The sequence below is a fragment of the Cherax quadricarinatus genome, chromosome 55 (assembly GCF_038502225.1).
Source record: "Cherax quadricarinatus isolate ZL_2023a chromosome 55, ASM3850222v1, whole genome shotgun sequence".
In the NCBI taxonomy this organism is placed as follows: Eukaryota; Metazoa; Arthropoda; class Malacostraca; order Decapoda; family Parastacidae; genus Cherax; species Cherax quadricarinatus.
In genome coordinates this window covers 14325386-14338221 of record NC_091346.1, presented here as the reverse complement: position 1 = coordinate 14338221, position 12836 = coordinate 14325386, and the positions used below count along the sequence as shown (strand labels likewise).

Below are 12836 nucleotides of genomic sequence, written 5' to 3'. Positions count from 1 at the left end.
TAAACACTGCAATAGCTATACTACTGAACCTTAATAACACTTTCTAGAATTAAAAAAAAAAAAAAAAACACCAGACAAAAATGTAGCTATAGAAAATGCATCTTAACATTTCACTAAAAACAAAAAATAAAAATGCTTACATGAATATATTTAACACTTCTACGACAACACAAACTTACAGAGTATATTTGCTGTGGTAGTGAAGGCTCAAGTGGCTGCACGAAGAGTTCTGATTGGTCCAGAGAGCAGTGATGTCACAAGGTGAGAAGGGATTAAATAAGGCCATGCTCAAGTAACCAAAGACTTCATATAATTCTAAAAACTAAAATCTGGGAACCATAGGGATAGAGGAGAAACTTAGGTATTTAGTAAGCAATAACAATCAAGAATTACAAAGACTTAAGTGTCTTAAGTCTCACAATTATAACAAAATAATTACCTATATGTAGCTATAAGAATAGAGCTATGCTCATGTTGTTTCTTGTTAGTAATTAATTTATATATTGTTACAATTCTAATGATTGTAGTATTTGTTACCTCTTCATCTAATCCATTCTATTCTATTATTCTGTGAATTTTATTATTTATAAAGAGAACTGTAAAATAAAGTATCCAGATGAGATTTGACATTAGTTATAATTCTTGCTTGCTTACCATTATATTTTATAAAACAGTGTATAAAGTCAATAAATGAAGTGTAAACTAAAAACACTGAACTCAAGCTTATTACAATACTGTAGGCCTATAAGAAAAAATAAATGAACATGCATAAAATAGAATGCAAAGCTGAAGCCTTTTGTTGGCTGATTAATGGCCCTTGACACATGATACACGCTTTATTTAAGAATTTAATTGAATTTTGTGTGTTATCTACTCGTTATAATCCACTGATAACAATACATTGTGAGTACGGTAGTTGCATTACAAATAACTGTGCATTAACTTATGAATCATGTAAACTACTTTCATGCTTCAGAGGATGATTACAGGCTAGTCTGAAGTCAACATACCTTTGTGAAGTGATGCTGTCATTAGACGATGACAGAAGATCAACACTGGTTTGTGCTCTAACACGTCTCTTGGGCGAATGCCGACGTGGTGATCGATCCCAGTGAGGTGGCTCAAGGCGACTCTTGACTCCTTCATTTTGCCCTGTAACCCCACCTCCAGTAATTCCCTCGGTGGGTCTAACATTTCCTATGCCTAACAAAGACTTAAGCCCCTTTCCTGGAGATCGCTTTAGTCGCTTCCGACCGAGGCGTTTGAGTGGGGAAGTTGTAGCATGGGAATCTGAATGAAGAACCTCTGAGGATGGGCAGTCATAGAGACCATCAGAGTCAGTGTATGGTAACTCAGGTTTTCCACTGACACCAAAAAAAGCTGGATATATCCTTGCTACACTAAGACGAGAGTCACTGATGGGAGATTCGCTACGGGAACTGACTGGACTTAATCTGGCAGGTTTTTCATTTAGACAGTCTTCTAAAGATGACTCACTATGCAGCGAGCCATGGACCACAATAGCTGGTGGAGATCTTGTTAAGCGAGGCGACTCTTTAGGAAAAGAATGGCTAGTGGAGAGCAGCAGCCTCTGCCGCTGTGCTTCTCCTTCATCCATACAGCCAGTCTTTTGCACTTCATTTCTCTGCATTACACCATCACTACACTCGTCATTAGTATCCAGCTCCAGAGCAGAATCAGCTTCTGGTTGGGAAGCAGCAGGATCATCCGTGGTTTCAGAGTCAGTTTGGAGAAGCGGGGAGGGAGTAGATATGGGTGCGATTTCTGTTGGTGGCGATTTGAGCAGAGGTCGGCGTTTTGATCTATTTGGAGGAGTTATAGCAGGTGGAGGACTGGGGATTTGTAAGGGCCGGGAAGGTATTGATGACACGGAGGGAGTTGTTGGTTCCTCAGGACACAGTGGATTATTAGACGAGCACCGTGAAGGTCCTGGTGAGTATGCAGAACTATATCCTGATGAGCTAAGATTAGATTCAGATGCTCTTAGATCAACCCCTAGAAAGGGACTGAGGTAGCAAGAAGAAGGTCCATCTCTCCGGCACCCACTTGTGGGAGAGTCTGTGTCAGACTCAACTTCACTGAGCATGTTGGTAACTGTTATGGTAGGAGTTGGCTGTAGATCCAACGATCCAGCTTTCTCTCGTTGTAGCGGATATCGCCTTGGAGGAGGAACCGGAGGTTTGGAGGGCTGAGGTGCCTCAATGCTAATGGTAGGTACAGGTGGATACTGCTTTCTCAATGCTGGGGGTGAAGCTAATGTAACATTAAGTGTTGGTATTATAAGAGGCTGTGGCAGTGGCGGTGACTGAGGATCATCGTCAGCAGAGGAGATTGTAATGATAGGAGCCTGCAAGATTCTTCCTACATCAACACTCTGCGAGCGTGTTCGTGGTGCAGAGTCCCACTGCACATTATCAGTGTCCTCCACCTTGATCATAGGAACAGGTATGGTAATACCTCCACAGGCACCATCAGAAGAGCTTTCACCCTTTTCAGGACTGAAGTGAAGTAAATTGGCATTTGGAATGTGTAATGGCGGAGGCTTTGTTTTAACTTTAGGTGAAGTTGCAGGTGAAATATTGGGTGATGTTACCGGAGAAGGAGTCCTGGATGAAAGAGAAGAAGAGGGTGTAACAGTGGCACCAGTGGGAGAGAGAGTCTCTGACCTTGCACTAGCATTGGCAAGACTGTGCAAGCTCTTCAAGGAAGTGAAAAAGATACGGTGATCCGGACCAGAGCTGTCAGAACTACTGCGCTCCACAGATATAGAGAGAGAAAATTCTGATTCAGTATCTTCACTATCCTTGTTGTCATTAGATTCTGAACTTGTGCGTGGCTTAGGTCGGTACCTGCATGGTGTGGGTAGTGGTGAAGGAACAGGTGTAGGCACTGGTGTGGGCAGCTCCGTAATAGGCGACAGACAACGATGTTGATCATTATTGGGCACTTCCAGGGTGATGACAGGCCCAGAATTTTGAGTAGACCCACCTGCAGACTGAACCTGTAAAACACAAATATACAATTTATACTTTCTTTTTTAGTATACTAGCCATTTCCCACCAAGGCAGAGTGACCCAATAAAGAAGAGAACTTTATAAAGTTTTTCTTCTTTTTACATTTAGTAATTTATACAGGAGAAGGGGTTACTAGCCCATTGCTCCCATATAATTTATACATTTTTTTTTTTCTAACACATCGGTCATCTCCCACCGAGGCAGGATGACCCAAAAAGAAAAATACTTTCATCATCATTCAACACTTTCACCTCACTCATACATAAACTTTAGTGTATAAATAAATTTGTAATAAAATTACAAAAAAAAAAAAAAAAAAAAAAAAAAAAAAAAATAATCTTTACAGCTATTGCAGTAACTATCTTAACGAGTAAAGCAAAGTTCATATACAGAGTTATGATCATAACCATAGGTCTTTTTTTTAGGTTTAAAGCCTATTGACTGTATGTGAATAACAAGTAGCTAGCAGTGGTTAACATGCTTTACTCACACCCAAGTGAGCATTTAGGGTCAAACTCCTCTGAGGTAGGACATATGGGCTACTCTAATGCTTACTGTCCCTGTTACCTAGCATTTAATAAATATCTGAATGTGAGTAAACTGTACTGGGTCACATTCTGGCACAGGAGCTAAACAAACAGCCCTATTGGAAATAAGCTACATTAATTAACTTTACTGTATTATCCTGGGTTGCTAATCCTCAGGGTTAGTAATCAAAATAATCTTTTATCACCTGTACATTAACAATCAAGAATACTTTAATTCTAAACATATACAGTATACACATTGTACACCTCTGTGTGCTAGTACATACCCTTGTGTATTATCATTATTGTTTTTATGTAATTAGGAAGTGAAAACTGCAGCACCACTTTTCAGCGCATTTAACTCCCATTCTGTATTCACAATCCATTATGTACATATATACAGGAGGCTATGTGTAAGTTGGTAGTCTGCAACCACCTGTGGAGGTACTACCATCTTACCAAGTGAATGCGAAACAAAAATCTGTAACTGTTTAACATGATGGTAGGATTGCTGGTGTCTTTCTCCTGCCTCAAACACATAGGATAACAGGTATATGTTGCTACTTCTACTTACACTTAGGTGACACTACACATGCCTGTACATGCATATATACATTTACACACACATCTGGGTTTTCTTCTATTTTCTTACTAGTTCCTGTTCTTTATTTCCTCTCATCTCCATTGGGAAGTGAAAAAGAATTCTTCCTCCATAAGCTGTGTGTGTTATAGGAGGTGACTAAAACGCCAGGAGCAAGGGGCTAGTAACCCCCTTCTGTATAAATTACTAAAGAAAAACTTTAGGTTTTCTTTTTTAGGCCACCCTGCCTCGATGGAATATGGCCAATTCACTGAAAAAACCTTAGAAGCCTTACAAATTTGGCGCACCTGTAGAACTATACTGCAGCAAATTTTACCCTTTTTTTTTTGACCTTTTGATAAATAAATAAATAATGGACATTTGAAGCGTCAAAGAATTTTTGAAACTGATTTGGCGAGATAATATATACTTGGGTGGCCGAGCAAAATATTTAATTGTAAAAATGTTTTCTTTTAAAATATTTCATTTAATGGAGGATGCCAGAAACTTCAAAGATTTTTGTTTTACAGGTATTAAGCAATTTAAAAAAATAAAGACCACACATTGGTGTGGTCACCCATTCAGATACTGTTCAGACAGAAAAACTACAAAAAGGAAAATTTACAGTAAAATGACTTGGGGAAAACTAATTTGAAAAATCTGATTACAATACCTTAAAAGAAATAACATGCAAGTGTTATTACCTGCACCTGCAATGTCCCAGGAACAGTAAGTGTGTCTTGCTTGCACTGTGGTGGTGTTTTCTGTGGTGTGGTGGGTGTGGTGGAGGGTGATGCATGGGTTGAAGAATCATCAAATTCAGAGCCATGAGGACTAGATGGGTTGGAGGAAGGACGGCCAGATCCACCTGAACATTGCAAAACATTGCCAATAGATTAATTATATCTAAATACAAAACTTCAATAAATAGCTAATGGTTCAAATGAACCCACATGAAGAATATATCTCAACACTAAAGCTAACTTACCAAAATTTTTTATCATCGCTAATAAGGAATCAGCAGAGGATATTTTAACCATTTTAGTGCGACTCTGTGGTGATGATGTTTTGGAGGAGGGAGACGATGAGCTCTTCACTGTGAGGAGTCTCTTTGGGGGATCAGGCGTCATCTCGGATGATGAGACGTCAGGTGTTTCCATCACATCCTCACTTCCAGATCCACTGTATCTAAAAGAACAAAAATCTAACTTAATTCAACTTAACAGCAAAGTTGATCATTCATGACAGGAATGTAAGTAATACACCATTCTAAACTCAAGAAAGTGTCAAAAAAAAAAAAAAAACTTAGCTATGGTTTGGAACCACAAAAGCAATGACCTACTTAAAAGATTAAAAAAATATGGCAATGTTTACAGCTAAACAAGCAGTGGTCCAGATATAAAACACAGATCTTGATCCAAAAGTCAAGTCAAACGAGTAAGACATATTGTTTGTTTTAACTTGACAGCTGTCTCCCACCAAGGCAGGGTGATCCAAAGGAGATACATTCACCATTATTCATTCAGTCTTCAGAAATGTCCTGACATCACAATTGGATTATCCTGCAACTGCAACATCCCCACTCCTATTTCAGAGTGTAGGCACTGCCCTTCTTACCTCCAGGGCTCAAGTACAGCTAACTAGTTTGCCTGAATCCTCTCATATATGTTACCTTGCTCACAAACTGTCATCTCAATAAATATTTGTTCTGTAACTTGTTTCTTAAAACTGTAACCCAACCTAATTCGTTTTGACTTTCACTATTTTACTATTTATTTGCAACCTTCATTTTTTTTAACTATACATTAATGTTATTATATAGTGCTGATGAATGAAAGATGGTGAGCATGTTTACTTTTCTGAAGTCACCCTACCTCAGTGAGAGACAGCCAGTCCACGTAAAATATTAAATATTTTATGCAATTCCTATTAGCTGTCATTTTCATCAAAAACAGCATTTACATTATATCATTTATCTCTTTTTAATCATTTAAAAACCTTCTGTTAATTATAATTCATGTCATATACAATATTAGCCTGTTAAAAATCAAGTGTAAACTAAGGTGTAATGTCAGTAGTGTAATGAACACTTGCTAATGGACACAAAGAAACCCAGCTGGAGACAAAGAAAACAAGGAATAATTAGGGCTATGTATTTAAGCTGCTGAGGCCTCTTCAGTAAGTCTGTTGATGAGGACCTCAGATGCTGCCACTCTAAATAAAGGCTCAGAGTGTACAAGAAGCCATCAGAACTCTCAATAAAAGTCAGAGCTTGCAAGAAGCTGACAGAGCTTTCAGTAGTGTGTCAGCACTTGCAAGATGTCAGAGCTTTCAGCAATAACCACCTGCTAGAAGCTGACAAAGCTTCAGTAAAGACCACCTGCTAGAAGCTAACAGTGCTTTCAGTAAACACCACCTCACAAACTTGACAGAAGAGATGGATACTCAAGAAGAAATAACATTCAAACATAGTCAAAGCTTATACAAGGGATATGCAGCATAACTACAAGTTATATTCTTGATATTCCAGTATTAGGAAGAAACTGTCATGAAGGATTGAAATCCTATTTACCTACAGATACCAATAATACAGAGGACGGTTTATGTCACATACTTAACTGCAGATATATGTAATTCTGGGAATCTGAAATTTAACCAATGAGCCAGGCACTTTCATGAAGAATTGAGAGGGTATATAGGGAAGTTAGGAGTAACAAGAAAACTAAGAATATCAAAATAGCTAGGACTCAAAAATGGGAATCAAAATTTATACAAATGTTAACACAGTCAAAAGTGTGTCCAGGGCTCACAGGATGATAAAAATTCGAATGTGACATGAATAATCATTGGCAGGCAACAAGCACTTGTACCTCTGTGTATGTCGTATTCTTGGAGATCTTCTTGGGGACCGTCGTGCACCACCAAAATTAAATATTCTACTGGGTGACTTTTCTTCATTGCAGCTCATGTCTGAAGAAGAAGAACTCATCTCTTTGGACATTTTGTCCAAAAGCTTGGCAAATGTGACTCTTTTGTCCTGTTTGGAGGGTGAAGGTGCAAGAGAAATGAGAGAGGTTTCCCGAATAAGCCCCTCAGGAATGCACTCATCACCAACATCACTACGGAGAAGCTCTGTGGCTATGTCAGCACTGCGAGTACGTTCCTGAAAAAATTACCCACACTCAGCAAATGAATGATAACGAGAGTAAGAATGCTAACACAAAGCAAAAATTTGATTATATGTATATAAATGTCACATTAAATTAAGAGAGTAAAAGATTCTTCAATAAATGACAACAAAGCCAAGTAACCACAGAAAATATTATGGTAGTAAATTTTAGGACATGATATATAAAAAGACTGCATGCAAGAAAAACTAAGTTAGACTTTTAATGAGACCCCTATTAAATGCAAACAGTACTTAGAGAAATGTATATAATTAAAAATAATTTACATTGCCAGTATACAAAAGATGAAATACATGCACAAAAACTTAATTTTATATGTACACGAGTTTTAAAAAAATAGTAGCAAGCTATGTTACAGATGAGATGCATAAATGATTATATTACAGTAATTAAGAGAATATAATCAACAAAATATTTTTAAAGTTGTTAAAGGAAGGTATACTGCACTAAAGACATATGGTTCATCCTTTCAAATTGAAGGCATAACTAATTTCTACACTATACACCAAGAATCTAAAGAACAAAGGTGATGGCTAAAAACATATACAGTATTAAGATAATTCACCTTAAGTAACCCACACCATGAAAACTGTCACTTACAACTATGACACTACTGTATGAGTAACCCTCCTGCTCTTTTTACTCACATTACCTTTAAACCAACCTTCAAATTCAAATTTATTTTTATGTAGAAGAAAAATAATGCAGTTTACATGTAATAAAACACTTAAACACAAAAGAAAGCCATTAGTATGCAATGTATTTCAGGCAAACTAATCAACTGAAAGACAAGGTCAGTACCAGTATTGTCAACAATACTTGAAGTTCTTTTAAAGTTACTATTTGTTATTTTGTTGGTTTTAATTTTCATGCTCACTAATGAGCAGTATGAGGAAACACTTCTGCTCAAGGAGTTATTTAGCGAACGTTTAATTAGTTTCTTGGTTTAACTTTATAAAGTTCTTCTTGAGGATAAAACTCTGAAAGTCTTGTTGTGCTTTATTACTCGTTTTGCCCTCATCTCTGCCATCAAACCATGATGCAGTAGTTTTAATTATTATGCAGCCTAAAACGTTATTAAATTACTTAAAATAAAAAAACTGGAAAGCTTTGTGCTATACTGTTTCTTCTGAATATTTTATTATGTTCATATCAAAACAAATGGTTATAAAATTTTTTATTTTTTTTATATAATACCACAATAAAACTTACTACTCTATAACACTGAAAATTTTAACTATAACCATTTCCCTAATATTTAGCAATTTCACTAAAAACTGATAACCAGGTGGGATGTCATAATTTGCTTGGTTTAAGGAGGACTGAAAGAGATTCAGGGCGATTCAGGTGGGGTGGGGTAAGGCTGGGTAGAGACTTGCAAAAGTGACGTGGTGAGTGCACAATCTATATAATCAAGGCCAGCAGCTTAACCCCTTGACTGTCGCAACCCCCAATCCTGAGGTGTCTCCTGGTGTCGCAAAATTTCGAAAAAAAAAAAATTATTTTTTCTTATGAAATGATAGAGAATCTTTTCCCAATTGTAAAAACACCAAAAAACGAAATTTGATGGAAAACTGATGGAATTACGCTCTCACAAAGTTAGCGACCTCGGCGATATTTACAAATCGGCGATTTCGTCCATTTTGAGCTCTATTTTCGGCTAATTCCATTATTCCAGTCAACCAAACTCATAGCTATTTCTTCAGAACTCCATTTTTTCTATTGATTGAGTACAAGAAACTGCCCATTTACCGATTTCAACTACCTAATAACATGGTCAGAAATTTGCAATTTGGCCAATTTCACAAAAATTAAAATATATGACAATTTCAAAATAAGGACCAGAATGAACAATGCAGACATTCCTGGCTCTAAAATAACATTTTCTTTGTTCATCAGTCACATCTCCATCCCCTCTGATATTACTCTTGCTTTTTATTTTGAAATTTTATTCAAACAGAAAATAGAAGATTTACTGTTATGCAGACTACTGCAATACTGTAATAACTGTAAAAATTACATCAACCCATTCATGACTACATATTAGAATGGCTATTTGGACATTTATTGGACAATGACATCATTTGTTTACTTTTGAACATCGGCAAAAATCAAACATTTCCCGTACTTTGTGCTCCATTTCCAGGTTATTTTTATAGTAAAATCAATCAAAATCACCTCTATTTCTATAATATATTTTCCATTCTATCAAACAAGACCAAGAAAACGAGAATACAATCATAAATACTATACAAAAATAGACCACAAAGTCGGCATTTTAATTAAAAAAACGATCGGAGTTTTTTTTTTCTCATTATGCACTGCGTGCTCCAGGATTTTTTTTAAATGGTGCACACTGACCACACAGACCCATTCTCTCACATGTGGGCCTACCAGCTTTCTCCTGCTTGATTTGAAGCCGCTAGAATTTATGAGTATATATACGTCAAACACGGTACCTCGTAAGACGTATATATACGGCCGCGACAGTCAAAGGGTTAAATTCAAATAGAGCCTAAATTCAAACAGTCAAAACATACGTACTTGGGACAAGTAACCCCTTTTCCTGCATAAAATACTACAGTGTTAGCCACAGCATTATGCAGGGTGAGCGCCCCAGCATATTGCCATGATGAAAATCAAAGGCCTACCATACAGGGAAATATTTTTTCATCAGTGCATTATGCCCAGTAGCAGCCATTAGCACAATGTCATGGCCTGCCACCACACTCCACAGTGACTCCTCAGTGCTCACGTGGTTGCCATGGTAAGAGGAAGTGTTGCACCTTTGTCTCTCATCCACCCCATCTTTTGTCCGGTGTTCCCTTTGGTTTTGGGGCTATACATGTTTGATTATGGGTAAAAGAAAGTAACATTTGAAACTATAGCTCAAATCATAGGGCTTCACAAAGCTGGGCACCAGACGAAAGAAACAGTGGAGAATGTTGGTGTGCGTGAGTGTTCAGTGAGGAACTGGGTGCAGCATTTCAAGGCTGGTGGCAGTGTTGAGTTACCGTCTGCCAAACCTCAGCCTGGCCCCTCGAAGAAGACATCTGTTTGTACCTTAACTGTGTTAGAGAAGCAGTTAGAGAGTACACCTAAGATAACTGCTAGAGAATTGAAAGAAAAGAATCCACATCTTCTCTCAGGTGTCTAAGAACTGTTAACAGACATGTGTCAGAACTGGGCCACAGTAGTCACAGCCAGATTAAGAAACTGATCCTCTCCAAGCCAGAGAAGAAACGTAGGCTGGATTATGCAAAGAAACATCTTCACTGGAATCCTCAAGTACTTTGGAGTGATGAAGCAACCTTCACCATCACCTGTAACCATGGGGGACATGTGTACCGACCCAGAGGTAGTGACCCACTAGACCCACGCTACACCTGTGGGACCACCAAACATCCAGACTCACTCATGGTTTGGGGGTTTTTCAGTGCTCAGAGTGTTGGTGAACTCATTGTGCTTCCCAAAAACCAGTATATGAACCAGTATAATTACCTGGAGCTATTGTGTGACAATTTACCTGAGGCAGCTCTGACAAGAACTCGCACACACACGAGCTTTTAAATCTCTGCACAAAATTCAACTTAAACCAGCAAATAATAGAGCCTACTAGACTGGAGAATACACTAGACCTCATCTTCACTAACAATGATGATCTGATACGAAATGTCACCACATCAAAAACAATATACTCAGATCACAACATACTCGAGGTTCAGACATGTATGCGCGGAGCCCCAGACCGACAAAATGAGATTAGTCACGAGGGAGCCTTCACCTAATTCAACTTCAATAACAATAACAAAGTGGGACCAAGTAAACCAAGTCTTAAACAATATAAGCTGGGAAGATAGACTAAGCAACACAGACCCCAACTTATGTCTAGAACAGATTAACTCGGTGGCATTCGATGTATGCTCAAGCCTTATTCCTTTAAGAAAAAGGAGGAGTAGATGTAAAATAGAAAGACAGGCGCTCCATTTACAGGCGACGGAAAAGAATAACAGAGCGGCTAAAAGAAGACAATATATCTGAAATGCGTAGGGAGACACTGGTCAGAGAAATAGCAAACATCAAACTTAAGCTAAAGGAATCTATTAGGAGTCAGGAATCGTGGGAAGAACTAAAAGCCATAAATGAAATCAAAAGAAACCCAAAGTATTTCTTTTCTTATGCCAAATCAAAGTCGAGAACAACATCCAGTATTGGGCCCCTACTTAAACAAGATGGGGCCTACACAGATAACAGCAAGGAAATGAGTGAGCTACTCAAGTCCCAACATGACTCAGTTTTTAGCAAGCCGCTAACCAGACAGAGTCGAAGATCAAAATTAATTTTTATGAGAGCCACAGAATTTGGTAAACAAGCCTATCTGATGTTATCCTGAAGCCAAATGACTTCAAACAGGCGATAAATGACATGCCCATGCACTCTGCCCCAGGGCCAGACTCGTGGAACTCCGTGTTCATCAAGAACTGCAAGAAGCCCCTATCACGAGCTTTTACCATCCTATGGAGAGGGAGCATGGACACGGGGGTCGTCCCACAGTTACTAAAAACAACAGACATAGCCCCACTCCACAAAGGGGGCAGTAAAGCAATAGCAAAGAACTACAGACTGATAGCACTAACATCCCATATCATAAAAATCTTTGAATGGCTCCTAAGAAGCAAGATTGCCACCCATCTAGATACCCATCAATTACACAACCCAGGGCAACATGGGTTTAGAGCAGGTCACTCCTGTCTGTCTCAGCTACTGGATCACTACGACAAGGTCCTAGATGCACTAGAAGACAAAAAGAATGCAGATGTAATATATACAGACTTTGCAAAAGCCTTCGACAAGTGTGACCATGGCGTAATAGCGCACAAAATGTGTGCTAAAGGAATTGCAGGAAAAGTTGGTAGATGGATCTATAATTTCCTCACAAACAGAACACAAAGAGTAGTAGTCAACAGAGTAAAGTCTGAGGCGGCTACAGTGAAAAGATCTGTTCCAAAAGGCACAGTACTCGCTCCCATTTTGTTTCTCATCCTCATATCTGACAGACAAGGATGTCAGCCACAGCACCGTGTCTTCCTTTGCAGATGACACCCGAATCTGCATCACAGTGTCTGCCATTGCAGACACTGCAAGGCTCCAGGCGGACATCAACCAAATCTTTCAATGGGCTGCAGAAAACAATATGAAGTTCAACGATGAGAAATTTCAATTACTCCGATATGGTAAACATGAGGAAATTAAAACTTCAGAGTACAAAACAAATCCCAGCCACAAAATAGAGCGAAAAACCAACATCAAAGACCTGGGAGTGATCATGTCGGAGGATCTCACCTTCAAGGACCATAACACTGTATCAATCACATCTGCTAGAAAAATGACAGGATGGATAATGAGACCCTTCAAACTTGGGATGCCAAGCCCATGAAGACACTCTTCAGGTCACTTGTTCTATCTAGGCTGGAATATTGCTGCACACTAACAGCATCTTTCAAGG

General features: G+C 38.5%; 1 protein-coding gene across 15 annotated transcripts in view; it reads right to left on the bottom strand.

The window, feature by feature from the left end:
- LOC128699018 (uncharacterized) overlaps positions 1-12836 on the bottom strand; it is a 657033-nt gene that overhangs the window by 22931 nt on the left and 621266 nt on the right. For 11 of the 15 annotated variants that reach the window (XM_070096843.1, XM_070096846.1, XM_070096847.1 and 8 more), the window contains 4 exons: positions 7013-7305; positions 5131-5330; positions 4847-5010; positions 1011-3022 (listed from right to left, as the gene is read on the bottom strand). In XM_070096843.1, the coding sequence (XP_069952944.1) occupies positions 1011-3022; positions 4847-5010; positions 5131-5330; positions 7013-7305 (2669 nt within the window). Of the gene's footprint in view, positions 1-179; positions 330-1010; positions 3023-4846; positions 5011-5130; positions 5331-7012; positions 7306-12836 lie in introns of those variants that run through there. The other 4 variants (XM_070096854.1, XM_070096855.1, XM_070096852.1 and 1 more) reach the window with 3 other exon arrangements.